We start from the raw sequence: 22,832 nt of genomic DNA, 5'->3' as shown, positions 1-22,832 counted from the left end.
TTAATACAATTTTTTCAAAAGCACAAAATGCAAAAATGGTATTTCTTTTGCAAGATGTACCGAGTCCACGGTTTCATCCTTACTTGTGGGATATTATCCTTCCCAACAGGAAGTGGCAAAGAGAGCACCCACAGCAGAGCTGTCTATATAGCTCCCCCCTTAACTCCACCCCCCCAGTCATTCTCTTTGCCGGCTCTAAGCAGGAAGGGTAAAGTGAAAGAGGTGATAAACTGTTATTTTTTATTTTCTTCAAGCAAGAGTTTGTTATTTTTAAATGGTACCGGTGTGTACTATTTACTCTCAGGCAGGAGATGGATGAAGATTTCTGCCTAGAGGATGATAATCTTATCATTTGTAACTAAGATCCAATGCTGTTCCCACAGAGGCTGAGGAGTACAGTAAACTTCAGTGTGAGGAACGTTTTCATGCTATACAGCAATGAGGTATGTTCAGTCATTTTTTCTGGAGAGACTATGATATTTCAGAAAGGCTGACAGTATCCCCATGAGGGTAAGGGTAAGCAGTAATCCTAGACTTATAGTGGCATTACTAAGCTTGCATAAAGGGCTAAACTTTTGGTTGACACTCAGTTTGAATGATATTAACAAACGGTTGTGTGTGCTGGGAGTGCTGTTAATAAACTTTTGAGGGACAACTGTATTGAGGGTACACTTGGCTTTTTGGGGTTTTAGAACCCACATGGCTGGTAAAAACGCTTGGCGTGTTTTTTTGGAGGCCTTAGTAACATTGAGTGAGATGGGCGGGGCCTAATTTCGCGCCTCAGTTGCGCAATTGTTTTCTCTTGACAAGCAGCAAGCTACAACACCGGAGGGTCCTGGTGAACTTTTTGGTCCAAAACGAAGCTTTATCCCCACATTAACAATCCCTAAGGGCAGGTAGGCGCCACAGCAGAGCTGTGGCAAGGTGCTGACAGGGTTTTTTCTGTTTTTTGGCACTTTTGTCAATCCGGTTTCCATATTTAGGGGTTAAATGTTTCATTTGCTTGTGGTGCAATCTTACTAAAGCTTATTGAATCTGCTGTAAACATTTCGACAAGTTTGAGGTATTTTTAAGCAGTTTTGCAGATTGTGTATGCCTTTTTTTTTCTCTTAAAGGCACAGTACCGTTTTTTAAAATTGTTGTTTTTTCACTGAATAAAGTGTTTTCCAAGATTGCTTGTCTCATTACTAGCCAGTTCAACATGTTTGAAACTCCTTGCTCAATATGTTTAGAAGCCATTGTGGAACCCCCTCTTAGAATGTGTTCCACATGTACTGATATGTCTATAAATTGCAAACAGCATATTTTGACTTATAAGAGTTTGGCACTGGATGATTCTCAGACAGAAGGAAATCAGGTTATGCCATCTAGTTCTCCCCAAGTGTCGCAACCAGTAACACCCGCACAAGTGACGCCAAGTACATCTAGTGCGTCTAATTCTTTCACCTTGCAAGATATGACCACAGTTATGAATTCTACCCTCACAGAGGTTTTATCTAAACTGCCTGGGTTGCAAGCGAAGCGCAGTAGCTCTGGGTTAAGAACAAATGCTGAGCCTTCTGACGCTTTAGTAGCCGTATCCGATGTACCTTCACAATGTTCAGAAGTAGGGGTGAGGGATTTGCTGTCTGAGGGAGAGATTTCTGATTCAGGAAAGATGTTCCCTCAGACAGATTCAGATATGACGGCCTTTAAATTTAAGCTAGAACACCTCCGCTTATTGCTCAGGGAGGTTTTAGCGACTGGATGATTGTGACCCTATTGTAGTCCCAGAGAAATTGTGTAAAATGGACAAATATTTAGAGGTTCCTGTCTACACTGATGTTTTTCCGGTCCCTAACAGGATTTCGGACATTGTTACTAAGGAGTGGGATAGACCAGGCATTCCGTTCGCTCCCCCTCCTATTTTTAAGAAGATGTTCCCCATATCCGACACCATGCTGGACTCATGGCAGACGGTCACTAAGGTGGAGGGAGCTATTTCTACTCTATCTAAGCGTACAACTATACCTATTGAGGACAGTTGTGCTTTCAAAGATCCTATGGATAAAAAATTAGAGGGTCTCCTAAAGAAAATTTTTGTTCATCAGGGTTTTCTTCTCCAGCCTATTGCGTACACTGTTCCTGTAACCACTGCAGCTGCCTTTTGGTTCAAGGCTCTGGAAGAGGCTCTTCAGGTGGAGACCCCATTAGATGATATTCTGGATAGAATTAGGGCTCTTAAGCTAGATAATTCTTTCATTACAGATGCCGCTTTTCATCTGGCTAAATTAGCGGCAAAGAATTCAGGTTTAGCCATTTTAGCGCATAGAGCGTTATGGTTTAAGTCCTGGTCGGCTGATGTGTCATCAAAATCTAAGCTTTTGACCATCCCTTTCAAGGGTAAGACCCTATTCGGGCCTGAACTGAAAGAGATCATTTCAGATATCACTGGAGGGAAGGGTCATGCCCTCCCTCAGGATAAGTCAAATAAGATGAGGACCAAACAAAATAATTTTCATTCCTTTCGAAACTTCAAAGGTGGTCCCGCTTCCTCTTCCCCTGCTGCAAGGCAAGAGGGGAACTTTGCTCAATCCAAGCCAGTCTGGAGACCTAACCAGGCTTGGAACAAAGGTAAACAGGCCAAGAAGCCTGCTGCTGCCACCAAGACAGTATGAAGGGGTAGCCCCCGATCCGTGAGCGGATCTAGTAGGGGGCAGACTTTCTCTCTTTGCTCAGGCTTGGGCAAGAGACGTTCAGGACTCCTGGGCTTTAGAAATTGTAACCCAGGGATATCTCCTAGATTTCAAAGATTCTCCTCCAAGGTGGAGATTCCATCTTTCTCAATTGTCTGTAAACCAGACAAAAAGAGAGGCGTTCTTACGCTGTGTAGAAGACCTATTTACCATGGGAGTGATCTGTCCAGTTCCGAAAACAGAACAGGGTCAGGGGTTTTCCGCCAATCTGTTTGTGGTTCCCAAAAAAGAGGGAACCTTCAGACCAATCCTAGATCTCAAGATCCTAAACCAATTCCTAAGAGTTCCATCCTTCAAGATGGAGACCATTCAGAGTATTTTACCATTGATCCAGGAGGGTCAATATATGACCACCGTGGACTAAAAGGATGCGTATCTACACATTCCTATCCATAAAAATCATCACCAATAGCTCAGGTTTGCCTTTCTGGACAAGCATTACCAGTTTGTGGCTCTTCCCTTCGGGTTGGCCACGGCTCCTAGAATTTTCACAAAGGTGCTAAGGGCCCTTCTGGCGGTCCTAAGGCCGCGGGGCATAGCAGTGGCGCCTTATCTAGACGGCATCCTAATTCAAGCGTCGACTTTCCAATTAGCCAAGTCTCACACGGACATCGTGTTGGCCTTTCTAAGATCTCATGGGTGGAAGGTGAACGTAAAAAAGAGTTCTCTTTCCCCTCTCACAAGAGTTTCATTCCTCGGGACTCTGATAGACTCGGTGGACATGAAAATATTTCTGACGGAGGTCAGGAAATCAAACTGCCGAACTCTTCATTCCATTCCTCGGCCGTCAGTGGCTCAGTGTATGAAGGTAATCGGACTAATGGTAGCGGCAATGGACATAGTTCCGTTTGCTCGCTTACATCTCAGACCACTGCAACTATGCATGCTCAGACAGTGGAATGGGGATTATGCAGATTTATCTCCTCAGATAAATCTGGATCAGGAGACCAGAGATTCTCTTCTTTGGTGGTTGTCACAGGATCACCTGTCCCAGGGAATGCGTTTCCGCAGGCCAGCGTGGGTTATAGTGACGACGGACGCCAGCCTACTGGGCTGGGGTGCAGTCTGGAATTCCCTGAAAGCACAGGGTTTGTGGACTCAGGAGGAGGCCCTCCTTCCGATAAATATTCTAGAATTAAGAGCAATATTCAATGCTCTTCAGGCGTGGCCTTCAGCTGGCTTCGGCCAGATTCATCAGATTTCAGTCGGACAACATCACGACATCATGTGGCTTATATCAATCATCAGGGGGAACAAAGAGTTCCTTAGCTGTGATAGAAGTTTCCAGAATAATCCGATGGGCAGAGACTCACTCTTGCTATCTATCAGCAATCTATATCCCAGGGCTAGAGAAGTGGGAGGCGGATTTTCTAAGTCGTCAGACTTTTCATCCGGGGGAGTGGGAACTCCATCCGGAGGTGTTTGCTCAACTGGTTCAGCTATGGGGCGCACCAGAATTGGATCTGATGGTGTCTCGTCAGAACGCCAAACTTCCTTGTTACGGATCCAGGTCAAGGGATCCTCAGGCAGTACTGATAGCTGCTCTAGCAGTACCCTGGTCATTCAACCTGGCTTATGTGTTTCCACCATTGACTCTCCTTCCGCTTCTGATTGCCAGAATCAAACAGGAGAGAGCTTTGGTGATTTTAATAGTACCTGCGTGGCCACGCAGGACTTGGTATGCAGACCTAGTGGACATGTCATCTCTGCCACCATGGACTCTGCCACTGAGACAGGACCTTTTGATTCAAGGTCCGTTCAAGCATCCAAATCTAATTTCTCTGCAACTGACTGCTTGGAGATTGGACACCTGATTTTATCAAAGCGGGGTTTCTCTGAGTCGGTCATAGATACCTTGATTCAGGCTCGAAAACCTGTCACCAGGAAAATCTGTCATAAGATATGGCGTAAATATCTTTTTTGGTGCGAATCCAAAGGTTACTCATGGAGTAAGATCAGGATTCCTAGGATTTTGTCCTTTCTCCAAGAGGCATTGGAGAAAGGATTGTCAGCTAGTTCCTTAAAAGGACAGATATCTGCTTTGTCTATTCTGTTGCACAAGCGTCTGGCAGATATCCCAGACGTTCGGGTTTTCTGTCAGGCTTTAGTTAGAATCAAGCCTGTGTTTAAACCTGTTGCTCCGCCATGGAGTCTAAATTTAGTTCTTAAAGTTCTTCAGGGGGTTCGGTTTGAACCCATGCATTCCATAGATATTAAGCTTCTATCTTGGAAAGTTCTGTTTCTAGTTGCTATCTCTTCAGCTCAAAGAGTCTCTGAACTATCTGCATTACAATGTGACTCGCCTTATCTTGTTTTCCATGCTGATTAAGGTGGTTTTGCGTACCAAACCTGGGTTCCTCCTTAAGGTTGTTACTAACAGGAATATCAATCAGGAAATTGTTGTTCCTTCTCTGTGTCCTAATCCTTCTTCTAAGAAGGAACGTCTGTTGCACAACTTGGTCGTGGTTCGTGCTTTGAAGTTTTATTTGCAGGCAACCAAAGATTTTCGTCAAACATCTTCTTTGTTGTCTATTCTGGAAATCGTAGAGGTCACCTCTCTTTCCTTTTGGCTGAAAAGCATCATCCATTTGGCTTATGAGACTGCTGGACAGCAGCCTCCTGAAAGAATTACAGCTCACTCTACTAGAGCGGTGGCTTCCACATGGGCTTTTAAAAATGATGCTTCTGTTAAACAAATTTGTAAGGCTGCGACTTGGTCTTCGCTTCATACCTTTTCCAAATTTTACAAATTTGATACTTTTGCTTCTTCGGAGGCTGTTTTTGGGAGACAGGTTCTGCAAGCAGTGGTGCCTTCCGTTTAGGTTCCTGTCTTGTCCCTCCCTTCCTCCGTGTCCTAAAGCTTTGGTATTGGTATCCCACAAGTAAGGATGAAACCGTGGACTCGGTACATCTTGCAAAAGAAAACAAAATTTATGCTTACCTGATAAATTTCTTTCTTTTGTGATGTACCGAGTCCACGGCCCGCCCTGTCTATTCAAGACAGATAGTATTTTTTATTGAAAACTTCAGTCACCTCTGCACCTTATAGTTTCTCCTTTTTCTTCCTAAGCCTTCGGTTGAATGACTGGGGGGTGGAGTTAAGGGGGGAGCTATATAGACAGCTCTGCTGTGAGTGCTCTCTTTGCCACTTCCTGTTGGGAAGGATAATATCCCACAAGTAAGGATGAAATCGTGGACTCGGTACATCGCAAAAGAAAGACATTTATCAGGTAAGCATAAATTTTGTTTTCTAATTGCACTCAAGCATAACTCTTAACCAACAACTTGTAATACAAGAGCAACGAGCGTGCTACAATATAGGGAGCACTATTTAGATGTCAAGTGGTTAAACATTTTGCTTTCTTTTAAATGCATTTTAACCAACAACTTTGAATACCTGATCATGTGAGGCATATAGTTATTTAATTTTTACCTTATGGTCTTTTATAAGGCTGGTAGTTACGCATGGCAGAGGAAAACCACCCCATGGGCGATACGCTTTGGGGCCCCATGTATAAAGCCACGAGCGGACATGGTTCCCAAGTTGGGGTATTCTTATATTTCTAACACTGCTTGTAAATTGTTACGATTATTAATGATAAAGCAGTCCTGGTAGAATTTAGTAAAGTTGTAAACAATTGAAAGTCTGCCTAATCCTATTGACAATAGTTCATCTCAAGTAAACAAAGGTTCTCATTTCAGAAGCTAAGTTTTGCTAGCTGCTGTTTAGTATTTGAATACACTTTTGCAGTGAATTGCAGTCTTTCTATACACCCCCCTAGACTACTGCCAAATGTAACATAAGTTTAGGAAAACACTAGGTTTGACCCCAGTAATCTTCTCCAGTGGCCAAATATTTTTTGTTGTTGTTGTATCCCAAAAGTCTTTTATTTTTCAACGGAAACTGTAGAAACATAAGAATTTTAACTCAGTAAAGCAAAAAATGCTACCGTGAATGCTACCGTGAATATGAAATAATAATAATATCCTTATATTTTCTTTGTAATATGGTTTTAAACCTGTCCATTCCAGATCTCTGCTGGGACTGAATAACATTTCTTTTGCAAAAGTACTTATTTCCATTTCTCATGGAAATTGTTGCCTAGAAAAACTGAATATAAATAGCAGAAAAACAAGATTTTTTTAAAACTATTTTAAAGTGATAATGTATGCAGAAAAGCAGCTGATAAAAGGTTGATTGTATTCAAAGCTGCTGCTGGAACAAGCTTTCAAGTGGCTGGGCTTGCTCATCCCATTTGGGAGGTTGATTTCTGCTGTTGTCTTGTGTTTGCATATCTTTTCTATAGCCAAATTTTCAGTGTAGGTGGTGGTTTAAGCAGGCAAAGACAGCTATTTCAAATTACAAAATAAAGGTAAAGGAACTATTTGTTAAAAATGTGAACAGTCATTAAACTGCTGGGTACAACTACAGTATTGTAGTTACTACTCACTTTCCATGATGTGCCTGCAGCACTCTTCAAAGCTATTTTTTATCTTAACCCTTGAAAAGTGCTGGTTAGTGACGTTCACATTAAGGGGAAACCAATTTTAGAGTACACTGTCCCCTTAATGTCGCTTTTAATGCACTCCAGCAGGTTAAAGGGCATTAAACACTAAATAAATGCTAGATAGAATGATGCATTCAAAGAAAAGATTTTAAAGTGTCATTAGCTGTTTAAATATTGACAAAATAAGTGTAAAGTTTTATTGTCGATAAAAAAATGGGAGCTTCCATGTTGTAACTTAGGTTACATTCTCTGCTGTGGCCAATTAGGGACAGTTATAACACTAGAGTGTGTTGCCAATGGCTGTGTGAAATATAACAGTGTTCCACACTTCCGTTTCTAACAGGAACTTAAAAGCTCACAATTTCAGAATGGAATTACAGGAAAAGGATATATATATATATATATATATATAGAGACTTCAATTTAGTGCACTCTCACTGGCCAACCCAGACACAGACCAGGGTGCTTAACGGAATAAACAATCTGAATAGGAATAAGCACTCACTGGATTTCAAAACAACAAATATTTATTCGGCAGTGACGTTTCGGGGCATTCACCCCTTCCTCAGACTGGTCTGAGGAAGGGGTGAATGCCTCGAAACGTCACTGCCGAATAAATATTTGTTGTTTTGAAATCCAGTGAGTGCTTATTCCTATTCAGATTATATATATATATATATATATATATATATATATATATATATATATATATATATATATGATTTATCATTTTATATTATCACCTAAAAGTGTTTAATGTCCCTTTTTAAATAGATCATTTGGAAAGACATAAAAGAAGAGAAAATGTTACCTTCACTAATTCGTCTGTATGTTTTTATATCTCATCTTTAATCTGTTTCTTTTGACCAGGTGGATAAACTAGCTATGGAACTAGAAAGACGCCGTGATCTGAGCCGTGTTATCGTGCATATCGACATGGATGCATTTTATGCAGCAGTAGAAATGCGAGACAATCCAGAATTGAAAGACAAACCAATGGCAGTGGGTTCCATGAGCATGCTGGTAAACCTATTCATTTATGTCCAAGCGAGCATTTGTATACGTTTGTATAACAAATCTGCACTTTTATTTTGTAATGGTAAAAAACAAAGTATATTTAGGGGACATTGTAGTGGAAAAAATACAAGCAATTCATTTAGTATGACATATGCACTAATGGCTTAGCATCTATATGTGTTTAACCCCTGCATTTGCTGTTTTAAAGTTTGTATTTCAAAATGTGTTTTGTATTTGTTTAATAACATTTCATATTATCTAAAGGGGGGAAGCTCAAGTTGAGTGATGAGCTTTGTGAGGAAGGAATTACAGGAGATGATAATGCATACACCTGACTATTTTGATGTGCAATTTTTGTAGAATTAGTTTATCCTTTTTTTTTGGTTTACAATTGGTATTTTATACAGCATCTGTTTTTGTTTTCAGTAACATAAAAAGTTGTATTTTCCCCAAAGACCTAAAAGATACAACCAAAACACAATTACAAAATAGTATTAGATATGAGCTCTGTAGACGAACAAAGAGATATAAAGGTCATTTTTTTGTAATATACTTCCATTACAATACTTCTAGTTCATTTTTTTTCTTCAGTGGCATACACTCATATGCTGTGAGGGCCAGTGCACCAGTATTTAAACAGCACACCTTCCCAGATAATTAGTGGTGAATTTTATGACACAAATCAAGTATTCTCTGACACAATACACACCAGCTATCTGAGTAGGCATGGTGTTTGAAGCCTGATGCTTTAGTCACACATAGCATATGTGCATATGCCTTTCTATCCCTTTTAAAGGATTATGTACAATATGTTTATAGAATGGTAATGTGCACAGAGATAGAAGATTGAAAGGATGTAGTTAATTAAAATATATAATTTATGCTTACCTGAAAAATTCATTTATTTTATGTGGTGAGAGTCCACAAGACATTACTCCTGGGAATTCCACTCCTTGCCACTAGGAGGAGGCAAAGATTCCCAAAACTCCCAAGAGCCTTTAAAAACTCTTTCACAGCACTGGTAAACTAGTCTGACGTATAGCCAAGCAAGGAGAAGAAGAAAGGTAGGAAAGGACAAGAGCAAGAAAAAAGAAGTGCACACTTATACTGCAGCCTGAAATAAATATAATTTAAAATTTAGCAAAAAAATTAGCATGTCTCATGGGCTCTCGCCACCATGGAATTTTTTTTTTTTTATCAGGTAAGCATAAAATATATTTTATTTAATAAAGGTGGTGAGGGTCCACTAGCCATTACTCCTGGGAAACTAATACCCAAGCTTTGGAGTCCATGGGTAATACGGGTGGGACAAAATAATTTTAGTTTTTATATATATATATATATATATATATATATATATATATATATATATATATATATATATATATATATATATAAATATGACATGGGGCAGAAGAGAGAGAGAAGACAAGAACGAAATCTTGTCTATTTAAAGACAGGGAATTCAGCACTCTTTTATAAGCAATTAAAGAAAAGCTCAAGAGATTGTATACTTCAAAAATGATTATTTAATTGTGGATTGGTGACATCTCACCTCGTGGGGACACCATCACTCATATAAAATGTTCAACTTCAAGATTCATGTATAGTATATAGACACACAAAAAATTAAAAATAGTTCATAGCATACTAATTATATACAGATTGCAAAATAAACCTGACCGGTCAGGGATGCACACTGGCGCAAATGTATCAAAGCCACGAAAATATATTGGATAGTGGCAGGATCTTTATTAACCTACTACACCCTGCTGCACACAGAACCCCCAGTATAAGAGTACATAGAGGTGTAGCCTGGGCAGGAATTAAAATGGGATCTAAGAGGTTAATTAAAGATCAGTCGAATAATATCAACACTTGAGCGGAGCAGTCTTGCAAAGTACATTGGCAGTCACAGCAATATATATTGAGGGCGGAATGTTGCCTAGACCAACTACACCCTGCTGCACACAGCACCCCAAAGGGAGAGGCAAACGCTGGGCAGGATATGTATGGGATCTAAGTAGTCTAGTAATCAATCCGCCTCAATATGTACATAGATAAGGTAAAGTGCAAGGTTGTCATGTTAGATCCTTGCAAAGCGTTAAGCACATTAGCAACAATAGTGCAAGCTTGTCTTGTTAGATCCTTGCAAAGCGTTATGCAGCAGCAAAGCTCAGTTCAAAGTGATGTATGTAGCAATATTTAGACAGTGTGCAGCTTTTAAAGATAACCATTCCAATTCATAGACCGATACCCTTGACAGGGGAAGTCGTGCATAGGGTTATTCTTTTCTTATAATACACTCCTATATGGCTATCCTTCCTCAATTTATCAACTGCAGAGTTCTTGCAACAGGTTTCCCTTCTGATAGTTGTGACAGAGTTCATACAACCTTATTTCCATTAGGCAGAAGTTGAAAGCCATGTGTACCCATCATAGGTGTGCTTCTTCCGTGTGATCCGTGCTCTTAAGGCAAACTGCTCCGAGATGCGCCACAGTTTTCAAATCGGAATCCTGAGATCCTAAGCGTGCATCACCAACACTGGTCGGCTAGCCAATGCCGACGCGCGTTTCACCTGCTTGTCTATGCGTAAGACCGGGCTTCGTCAGGGCGTGATGTAAAGGAGACGATGACATCTCTATTTAAGTAATTGTCTATAGCGCCTCTGCTGGTGGGTGGAAATAACTAGATACTTAGTGGCTAACACAGAAAATATAGCTATCACAAGTATACATATGTAACATTTTCAAATTGCAAGTGTCTTATATACCTAGTAGAAAAATTAGAGGTTTCATATCTATTCTTTAAGGGTGTTGATTGCTTTAAGGAACATCTTATTAGAGCCATCTTAATTATAGAAAACAAGCCATATCCAGCTCGTCATTAAGGCCATTGGGGAACTGGGTCTCTAGAATAGAATAGAAATCCATCTGCATTCCTTTTTTAGGAGGACTTTATCCTTATCTCCTCCTCTGCCATTTGTGATGCCCCTGTCTATGCCAACACATTTTAGAGAGTCAGGATTACACTCATGAAAAGCCTCAAAATGTCTTGCAACATTACTTTTTTTGATTTTTATTTTTGACATCGTCACAATGTTCAGTAATGCGATCTTTTATGGCCCTTCTTGTTTTGCCCACGTAAAAACATGGGCAATCACACGAGAGTAAGTAGATTACTCCTTCTGTATTACAGTTTACAAAATGTTTGAGCTTATACGTTTTTCCAGTATGTGTACTGAACTCTTTGGTTTTAGTCATGTACCTATATGCCACACACCTCCCACAAGGGTAGTTACCAAATGACCACCTGTGTTTTGTTAGCCAATCTTTTTGTTTGTGCTTAGGCACATATTGGCTCCTCACAAATTTATCTCATAGGTTCGGTGCCCTACTTGCTGTGATGGTGGGGTATTCCCCTACCTCACGGGAGACACCATCATCACTTAAAAATATGTGCTAATTCTTAGCAGAAGGTAGCCAATATGACCCCTCACAGGTGGAAGAGGAGGTTCCACATGTGATGGTAACTTCACACTTCAAAGGCAAATCCAAATGTATGCCCCAACTGTCTATGGTACCTGCTGTCAATATTTTTGTCAGGCAAGTAGAAAGAGATATAGCTAATCTGACATTCACAGGACTAGTAGATGATAACCTCAGCAGGGCTGAAAGAAGAGCTATGAATGAACTTGTAAATGCAAAGGGTCTGGTTATAAAACCAGCGGACAAGGGCGTCAACCTTGTCCTCTGGGATGAAAATATGTATGTGCTAGAGGTTAAAAGACAACTTCTAGATAAGAACCAATACCAAAGTCTTACCTATAACCCCACCTTTTCTTTACAATCAATCTATTTAATATTCTTAACGATGCCAAAGATGAAGGCATTGTAAATGTAGCTGAATTCAAGTACCTGTACCCAGAACATCCTATAATGCCAGTTTTTTACTGTATCCCAAAGATACCCAAAAACTTAAGTAACCCTCCGCGCCGGCCCATCATAGCTGGTATCGGTAGTCTCACTGAAAATCTAGGTACTTACATTGACCATTTCGTCAGGCCTTTCCTTACTACCATGCCCTCTTTCGTTCTTGACACTGCAGACTTCCTTCGGAAAATAGAAGGTCTTTCTGTTCCTCATGGAGCTTTTCTTGTGTGTCTGGATGTGGAAGGATTATATTAATCCATTCCACACGAGATTGGTATTGAGGCGTGTAAACATTTCTTGATGACAAGAGGGGCCAATGTCCAAAAGCATACTGATTTTGTGGTTAAACTCTTGACATTTGTACTTATGAATAATGTATTCATGTTTGACAACAAGATCTATAAACAATTACGAGGTACGGCCATGGGCGCCACATGTGCCCCCACCTATGCCTGTCTCCATCTAGGCATTTTGGAGATGAATGAGGTATATCAGAACCCTCTCTTCGAGGAGAACATCCACATATGGTTGAGATATGTGGATGACGTCTTCTTGATATGGGAGGGTTCTGAAAACCGCTTAAAATAGTTTGTTTGCACTCTCAATAATAATGAAAATAACATTTCCCTTACTCTACAGTACAGCCAACAAGAAATCCCCTTCCTAGATGTTAAGGTAAAGATTGAGAAGGAAATGCTAGTGACAGAGAACTATCGCAAAAACACAGCTACCAACAGTCTTTTATTAGCATCTAGCCATCATCCACGCCACCTAAAGCAGGGCATTCCAAAAGGACAGTTTCTTAGACTTCGAAGAAACTGTTCAACAAAAGAAAAGTATCAAAAACATGCAATAGACATGGAGAAAAGATTCCTGGACAGGGACTATAAGAAAAGAGTAGTTAGAGGGGCCATGAATGAGGCAGGCCATACTAACAGGGATAGCCTGCTTATACCGAAAGAAAAGGATAAGACTACAAACATTAGATTAATCACTGACTATAATTGCCATTGGAATGCCCTAAAACAGGTCCTTGCTAAGAATTGGCACATACTTTTAAGTGATGATGGTGTCTCCCGTGAGGTAGGGGAATACCCCACCATCACTGCAAGGAGGGCACCGAACCTACAAGATAAACTCGTGAGGAGCCAATATGTGTCTAAGCACAAATAAAAAGATTGGCTAACAAAACACAGGCCATTTGGTAACTACCCTTGTGGGAGGTGTGTGGCATGTAGGTACATGACTAAAACCAAAGAGTTCAGTACACATACTGGAAAAACGTATAAGCTCAAACATTTTGTAAACTGTAATACAGAAGGAGTAAGTTACTTACTCTCGTGTGATTGCCCATGTTTCTCCAACATAGGTGTGTCCGGTCCACGGCGTCATCCTTACTTGTGGGACATTCTCCTCCCCAACAGGAAATGGCAAAGAGCCCAGCAAAGCTGGTCACATGATCCCTCCTAGGCTCTGCCTACCCCAGTCATTCTCTTTGCCGTTGTACAGGCAACATCTCCACGGAGATGGCTTAGAGTTTTTTAGTGTTTAACTGTAGTTTTTATTATTCAATCAAGAGTTTGTTATTTTAAAATAGTGCTGGTATGTACTATTTACTCTGAAACAGAAAAGAGATGAAGATTTCTGTTTGTATGAGGAAAATGATTTTAGCAACCGTTACTAAAATCCATGGCTGTTCCACACAGGAATTAACTTCAGTTGGGGGAACACTGAGCAGTCTTTTGCTGCTTGAGGTATGACACATTCTAACAAGACGATGTAATGCTGGAAGCTGTCATTTTCCCTATGGGATCCGGTAAGCCATTTTTATTCAGACAGTAAATAAGGGCTTCACATGGGATTATTAAGACTGTAGACATTTTCTGGGCTAAATCGATCATATTTACACATATTTAGCCTTGAGGAATCATTTAATCTGGGTATTTTTTGTAAAATAATATCGGCAGGCACTGTTTTTGACACCTTATTCTATAGGGGCTTTCCCTAATCTTAGTCAGAGCCTCATTTTCGCGCCGGTATGGCGCACTTGTTTTTGAGAAAAGCATGACATGCAGCTGCATGTGTGTGGAGCTCTGATACATAGAAAAGTCTTTCTGAAGGCATCATTTGGTATCGTATTCCCCTTTGGGCTTGGTTGGGTCTCAGCAAAGCAGATTCCAGGGACTGTAAAGGGGTTAAATATAAAAACGGCTCCGGTTCCGTTATTTTAAGGGTTAAAGCTTCCAAATTTGGTGTGCAATACTTTTAAGGCTTTAAGACACTGTGGTGAAATTTTGGTGAATTTTGAACAATTCCTTCATACTTTTTCGCAATTGCAGTAATAAAGTGTGTTCAGTTTAAAATTTAAAGTGACAGTAACGATTTTATTTTAAAATGTTTTTTGTGCTTTGTTATCAAGTTTATGCCTGTTTAACATGTCTGAACTACCAGATAGATTGTGTTCTGACTGTGGGGAAGCCAAGGTTCCTTCTCATTTAAATAGATGTGATTTATGTCATAAAAAATCTAGTAAAAATGATGCCCAAGATGATTCCTCAAGTGAGGGGAGTAAGCATGGTACTGCATCATCCCCTCCTTCGTCTACACCAGTCTTGCCCATACAGGAGGCCCCTAGTACATCTAGCGCGCCAATACTCCTTACTATGCAACAATTAACGGCTGTAATGGATAATTCTATCAAAAACATTTTAGCCAATATGCCCACTTATCAGCGAAAGCGCGACTGCTCTGTTTTAGAAAATACTGAAGAGCATGAGGACGCTGATGATATTGTTTCTGAAGGGCCCCTACACCAGTCTGAGGGGGCCAGGGTGGTTTTGTCTGAGGGAGAAATTTCAGATTCAGGAAAAATTTCTCAACAAGCTGAACCTGATGTGATTACTTTTAAATTTAAGTTGGAACATCTCCGCGCTCTGCTTAAGGAGGTGTTATCCAATTTGGATGATTGTGATTATCTGGTCATTCCAGAAACACTATGTAAAATGGACAAGTTCCTAGAGGCCCCGGGGCCCCCCGAAGCTTTTCCTATACCCAAGCGGGTGGCGTACATTGTTAATAAAGAATGGGACAGGCCCGGTATACCTTTCGTACCTCCCCCCATATTTAAAAAATTGTTTCCTATAGTCGACCCCAGAAAGGACTTATGGCAGACAGTCCCCAAGGTCGAGGGGGCGGTTTCTACTCTAAACAAGCGCACCACTATACCCATAGAAGATAGTTGTGCTTTCCAAGATCCTATGGATAAAAAATTAGAAGGTTTGCTAAAAAAGATGTTTGTTCAGCAAGGTTACCTTCTACAACCAATTGCATGCATTGTCCCTGTCACTACAGCCGCGTGTTTCTGGTTCGATGAGCTAGAAAAGGCGATTATTAGTAATTCTTCTTCTTATGAGGAGATTATGGACAGAATTCGTGCTCTTAAATTGGCTAATTCTTTCACCCTAGACGCCACCTTGCAATTGGCTAGGTTAGCGGCGAAAAATTCTGGGTTTGCTATTGTGGCGCGCAGAGCGCTTTGGTTAAAATCTTGGTCAGCGGATGCGTCTTCCAAGAACAAATTGCTTGACATTCCTTTCAAGGGGAAAACACTGTTTGGCCCTGACTTGAAAGAGATTATCTCTGATATCACTGGGGGCAAGGGCCACGCCCTTCCTCAGGATAGGTCTTTCAAGGCCAAAAATAAACCTAATTTTCGTCCCTTTTGCAGAAACGGACCAGCCCCAAGTGCTACGTCCTCTAAGCAGGAGGGTAATACTTCTCAAGCCACTCCAGCCTGGAGACCAATGCAAGGCTGGAACAAAGGAAAGCAGGCCAAGAAACCTGCCACTGCTCCCAAGACAGCATGAGATGCGGGCCCCCGATCCGGGACCGGATTTGGTGGGGGGCAGACTCTCTCTCTTCACTCAGGCTTGGGCAAGAGATGTTCTGGATCCTTGGGCGCTAGAAATAGTCTCCCAAGGTTATCTTCTGGAAGTGATTCATCCTGTTCCATTAAAAGAACGAGGGATGGGGTTCTACTCCAATCTGTTCGTAGTTCCCAAAAAAAGAGGGAACGTTCAGACCAATCTTAGATCTCAAGATCCTAAACAAGTTTCTCAAGGTTCCATCGTCCAAAATGGAAACCATTCGAACAATCCTTCCATCCAGGAAGGTCAATTCTTGACCACGGTGGATTTAAAGGATGCGTATTTACATATTCCTGTCCACAAGGAACATCATCGGTTCCTAAGGTTCGCATTCCTGGACAAGCATTACCAGTTCGTGGCGCTTCCTTTCGGATTAGCCACTGCTCCAAGGATTTTCACAAAGGTACTAGGGTCCCTTCTGGCGGTGCTAAGACCAAGGGGCATTGCTGTAGTACCTTACTTGGACGACATTCTGATTCAAGCGTCGTCCCTTCCTCAAGCAAAGGCTCACACGGACATAGTCCTGGCCTTTCTCAGATCTCACGGATGGAAAGTGAACGTGGAAAAGAGTTCTCTATCTCCGTCGACAAGAGTTCCCTTCTTGGGAACAATAATAGACTCCTTAGAAATGAGGATTTTTCTGACAGAGACCAGAAAAACAAAACTTCTAACTCTTGTCGGATACTTCATTCCGTTCCTCTTCCTTCCATAGCGCAGTGCATGGAAGTGATAGGTTTGAGGGTAGCGGCAATGGACATAGTTCCTTTTGCGCGCATTCATCTAAGACCATTACAACTGTGTATGCTCAGTCAGTGGAATGGGGACTATACAGTCTTGTCTCCGAAGATACAAGTAAATCAGAGGACCAGAGACTCACTCCGTTGGTGGCTGTCCCTGGACAACCTGTCACAAGGGGTGACCTCCCGCAGACCAGAGTGGTCATTGTCACGACCGACGCCAGTCTAATGGGCTGGGGCGCGGTCTGGGGATCCCTGAAAGCTTAGGGTCTTTAATCTCGGGAAGAATCTCTTCTACCGATAAATATTCTGGAACTGAGAGCGATATTCAATGCTCTCAAGGCTTGGCCTCAGCTAGCGAGGGCCAAGTTCATACGGTTTCAATCAGACAACATGACGACTGTTGCGTACATCAACCATCAGGGGGGAACAAGGAGTTCCCTGGCGATGGAAGAAGTGACCAAAATCATTCTATGGGCGGAGACTCGCTCCTGCCACCTGTCTGCAATCCACATCCCAGGAGTGGAAAATTGGGAAGCGGATTTTCTGAGTCGTCAGACATTGCATCCGGGGGAGTGGGAACTCCATCCGGAACTCTTTGCCCAAATCACTCAACTGTGGGGCATTCCAGACATGGATCTGATGGCCTCTCGTCAGAACTTCAAGGTTCCTTGCTACGGGTCCAGATCCAGGGATCCCAAGGCGACTCTAGTAGATGCACTAGTAGCACCTTGGACCTTCAAACTAGCTTATGTATTCCCGCCGTTTCCTCTCATCCCCAGGCTGGTAGCCAGGATCAATCAGGAGAGGGCGTCGGTGATCTTGATAGCTCCTGCGTGGCCACGCAGGACTTGGTATGCGGATCTGGTGAATATGTCATCGGCTCCACCATGGAGGCTACCTTTGAGACGAGACCTTCTTGTTCAAGGTCCGTTCGAACATCCGAATCTGGTCACACTCCAGCTGACTGCTTGGAGATTGAACGCTTGATCTTATCAAAGCGAGGGTTCTCAGATTCTGTTATTGATACTCTTGTTCAGGCCAAAAAGCCTGTAACTAGAAAAATTTACCACAAAATTTGGAAGACATATATCTGTTGGTGTGAATCTAAAGGATTCCCTTGGGACAAGGTTAAGATTCCTAAGATTCTATCCTTCCTTCGAGAAGGATTGGAAAAAGGATTATCTGCTAGTTCCTTGATGGGACAGATTTCTGCCTTGTCTGTGTTACTTCACAAAAAGCTGGCAGCTGTGCCAGATGTTTATGCCTTTGTTCAGGCTCTGGTTAGAATCAAGCCTGTTTACAAACCTTTGACTCCTCCTTGGAGTCTCAACTTAGTTCTTTCAGTTCTTCAGGGGGTTCCGTTTGAACCCTTACATTCCGTTGATATTAAGTTATTATCTTGGAAAGTTTTGTTTTTGGTTGCAATTTCTTCTGCTAGAAGAGTTTCAGAATTATCTGCTCTGCAGTGTTCTCCTCCTTATCTGGTGTTCCATGCAGATAAGGTGGTTTTACGTACCAAAAGTTGTTTCTAACAAAAACATTAACCAGGAGATAGTCGTGCCTTCTCTGTGTCCGAAACCAGTTTCGAAGAAGGAACGTTTGTTGCACAATTTGGATGTTGTTCGCGCTCTAAAATTCTATTTAGATGCTACAAAGGATTTTAGACAAACATCTTCCTTGTTTGTTGTTTATTCTGGTAAAAGGAGAGGTCAAAAAGCAACTTCTACCTCTCTCTCCTTTTGGTTTAAAAGCATCATCAGATTGGCTTACGAGACTGCCGGACGGCAGCCTCCTGAAAGGATCACAGCTCTTTCCACTAGGGCTGTGGCTTCCACATGGGCCTTCAAGAACGAGGCTTCTGTTGATCAGATATGTAGGGCAGCGACTTGGTCTTCACTGCACACTTTTACCAAATTTTACAAGTTTGATACTTTTGCTTCTTCTGAGGCTATTTTTGGGAGAAAGGTTTTGCAAGCCGTGGTGCCTTCCATTTAGGTGACCTGATTTGCTCCCTCCCTTCATCCGTGTCCTAAAGCTTTGGTATTGGTTCCCACAAGTAAGGATGACGCCGTGGACCGGACACACCTATGTTGGAGAAAACAGAATTTATGTTTACCTGATAAATTACTTTCTCCAACGGTGTGTCCGGTCCACGGCCCGCCCTGGTTTTTTAATCAGGTCTGATAATTTATTTTCTTTAACTACAGTCACCACGGTATCATATGGTTTCTCCTATGCAAATATTCCTCCTTAACGTCGGTCGAATGACTGGGGTAGGCGGAGCCTAGGAGGGATCATGTGACCAGCTTTGCTGGGCTCTTTGCCATTTCCTGTTGGGGAGGAGAATGTCCCACAAGTAAGGATGACGCCGTGGACCGGACACAACGTTGGAGAAAGTAATTTATCAGGTAAACATAAATTCTGTTTTTTACGTGGGCAAAACAAGAAGGGCCATAAAAGATCGCATTACTGAACATTGTGACGATGTCAAAAATAAAAATCAAAAAAGTAATGTTGCGAGACATTTTGAGGCTTTTCATGAGTGTGATCCTGACTTTCTAAAATGTGTTGGCATAGACAGGGGCATCACAAATGGCAGAGGAGGAGATAATGATAAAGTCCTCCTAAAAAAGGAATGCAGATGGATTTCTATTCTAGAGACCCAGTTCCCCAATGGCCTTAATGACAAGCTGGATATGGCTTGTTTTCTATAATTAAGATGGGAAATACAAAAAGGTGTAGAAGATACTAACACTCTCTTCTCTAATAAGCTACCCCAAATGGTAAGTATATCTCCTAACTACCTACCGAAAGGAAAAAACAAACAAATTGGCGAGGGATAGCGCTAACAAAGCATAGAGAATACTGAAAATTATATATATGTGTATGTGCAACTCATCTGAGAAGAACAATATTTCAGTAATCAGTAATCAGTGCTAAAAAGCAACAAATGTTGCCAACTAAGTGACAAATGTATCTAAGAAATATACTAACTGGGTGAGAAGATATATGTAGCAGCCGTGTTGTGGGTTTAACAATATAGGTTGATATCGATGGATAAGAAAAAAAATATTTTATATATGCAAATGAGAGTAATATTTACATTACACTAGTAGGATGCCGGCATCTAGTACAGTTAATTAAACAATAAACTGTAGAAAATACATACATTGGCTAGCTGACCGGTGTTGGGGATGCACGCTTAGGATCTCAGGATTCCGATTTGAAAACTGTGGCACATCTCGGAGCAGTTTGCCTTAAGAGCACGGATCACACGGAGAGAAGCACACCTATGATGGGTACACACGGCTTTCAACTTCTGCCTAATGGAAATAAGGTTGTATGAACTCTATAACAACTATCAGCAGGGAAACCTGTTGCAAGAACTCTGCAGTTGATAAATTGAGGAAGGATAGCCATACAGGAGTGTATTATAAGAAAAGAATAACCCTATGCACGACTTCCCCTGTCGAGGTTATCGGTGTATGAATTGGAATTGTTATCTTTAAAATCTGCACACTGTCTAAATATTGCTACATACATCGCTTTGAACTGAGCTTTGCAGATAGCTCAGGAAGCTAAGGCACTGTGGCTGAGCTCTGTAGCAGCCCAAGGGTTGCAGGTTCGATCCCCGGCGAGGTCCACTCAGCATTTCATCCTTCTGAGGTCGATAAAAAGAGCAGCTCCTTGAGACCCTTACGGGTGATTAGCCGCGCTTTACAAGTACCCAATACATACATACTGTCTAAATATTGCTACATACATCGCTTTGAACTGAGCTTTGCTGCTGCATAGCGCTTTGCAAGGATCTAACATGACAAGCTTGCACTATTGTTGCTAATGTGCTTACCAAGTGTTATATACTCCTATCCTGCATGCTCTTACCTTCTCTATGTACATATTCAGGCGGATTGATTACTAGACTACTTAGATCCCACTCATATCCTGCCCAGCGTTTGCCTCTCCCTTTGGGGTGCTGTGTGCAGCAGGGTGTAGTTGGTTTAGGCAACATTCCACCCTCAATATATATTGCTATATTGCTGTGACTGCCAATGTACTTTGCAAGACTGCTCCGCTAAAGTGTTGATATTATTCGACTGATCTTTAATTAACCTCTTAGATCCCATTTTAATTCCTGCCCAGGCTACACCTCTATGTACTCTTATACTGGGGGTTCTGTGTGCAGCAGGGTGTAGTAGGTTAATAAAGATCCTGCCACTATCCAATATATTTTCGTGGCTTTGATACATTTGCGCCAGTGTGCATCCCTGACCGGTCAGGTTTATTTTGCAATCTGTATATAATTAGTATGCTATGAACTGTTTTTATTTTTTTGTGTGTCTATATACTGTACATGAATTTTGGAGTTGAACATTTTATATGAGTGATGGTGTCCCCACGAGGTGAGATGTCACCAATCCACAATTAAATAATCATTTTTGAAGTATACAATCTCTTGAGCTTTTCTTTAATTGTTTATAAAAGAGTGCTGAATTCCCTGTCTTTAAATAGACAAGATTTCGTTCTTGTCTTCTCTCTCTCTTCTGCCCCATGCCATTTATATTAAGGGTCTGCACCAATTTTTTCCATATAGACATTTGTTAGAAAAGCAACGTCCCAAGCACCCGGCAGCTGTATTTCAGCAAACGTTGAAAAAAGGACAAGACTCAGGCTTTCTTTGTTTGTGCTCGTATATTTCAATCAAAGATATGGCATAAGTGCAGGTAACAGACAGGCAACAGCTTGTGGGTCAGTCAAACGCGTTTCATATAGGTAATATCAACTTCATCAGTGACCATGCCTGATTTCCCATAATGCCTGTTAATTTAAAGGAGTTAGAAAAACACACCCTTCCTTATTCTACCAATTAAATCTATTTAACACCATTATGGGCGTGCATATAGGGGATATGTAGTGAGAATGTGAACACAAAAGAAATAAAAAATTAACTCCTACTTATCCAAGAACTCAAGATATTATATATACACTATACTCCTATTTTTTATTAAAAGATGAATTGCTCAAAAATAATATTTCAAAGTATTGCAAAATTAGTGCTGGGTATTAAACATACCCAACAAAAATAAATATTTGATTAAATCAATTTTTAATGACTGATTAACTTCTAATGAGTGTCAACAAACAATTTGACATCCCATTCAGAATTTAAACCTGCTGGCATTCTGGTATCCAGCTGAAATATCCAGAATATTTCTCTTTTACTAAGACTCATGGCTCTATTTCCACCTCTTGGATGTCTGGAAATCAGCTGGATACCCTGAAATGTCAGCAGAGAACTATCAGAGTTGTGTTCCTTTTTAAAATGCAGAGAGATTGGCGTAGTTGATTCAGGGTCCTTAATTGAACGTAAATGTTCTAAGACCCTGTCCTTTAAGGCCCTTGTCGTTTGGCCTACATATTGCTTGTAGCACCCCCTGCAGGTCAAAAGGTATATGACATAACATGAATTGCATGTTATGTGTTCCTGTATCTTAAATTCTTTATTATTAAAAGAAGATACAAAATCAGTTCCAAGTGTGGCATGGGAGCACGATTTACATCTCCTACTGCCACACTTAAAAAAAACAGGTTTTATGGACAACCAATTAGTGCTTTTGATCCCTGGCAACATTGAGGGTGACAAAATGTTGCCAAGAGTCTTAGCTTTACGTGAGACAAAATGAATCCCCTCTTTCAATACAGGGTGAAGGGCTTCATCAGTTTCCAGGATTGGAAGCGCTTTACGAATAATGTTACAAATTGTACCATATTCTTCACTGTAGGTTGTTATGAATTTTGGCTTAAAAAGCCTTTTTGTGTCTTTTGGTCACAATATATATAGACTTCCAATCAAAACCCACTTTCTCCAACATTGGTGTGTCCGGTCCACGGCGTCATCCATTACTTGTGGGATATTCTCCTCCCCTACAGGGAAAGGCAAGGAGAGCACACAGCAAGAGCTGTCCATATAGC

At 41.2% G+C, this 22,832-nt stretch overlaps 1 protein-coding gene across 4 annotated transcripts in view; it reads left to right on the top strand.

Annotated features, from left to right (window-relative positions):
• The window catches only part of POLK (DNA polymerase kappa), a 399,961-nt gene that overhangs the window by 161,773 nt on the left and 215,356 nt on the right, over positions 1 to 22,832 (top strand). For all 4 annotated transcript variants that reach the window (XM_053701396.1, XM_053701394.1, XM_053701393.1 and 1 more), the window contains exon 4: positions 8,114 to 8,266. In XM_053701396.1, coding sequence (XP_053557371.1) covers positions 8,114 to 8,266 — 153 coding nt within the window. The remainder of the gene's footprint in view (positions 1 to 8,113; positions 8,267 to 22,832) is intronic.

The sequence above is a fragment of the Bombina bombina genome, chromosome 2 (assembly GCF_027579735.1).
Source record: "Bombina bombina isolate aBomBom1 chromosome 2, aBomBom1.pri, whole genome shotgun sequence".
Classification (NCBI taxonomy): Eukaryota; Metazoa; Chordata; class Amphibia; order Anura; family Bombinatoridae; genus Bombina; species Bombina bombina.
The sequence above is the reverse complement of the archived record's forward strand: the minus strand, read 5'-3'. Positions and strand labels throughout refer to the sequence as shown.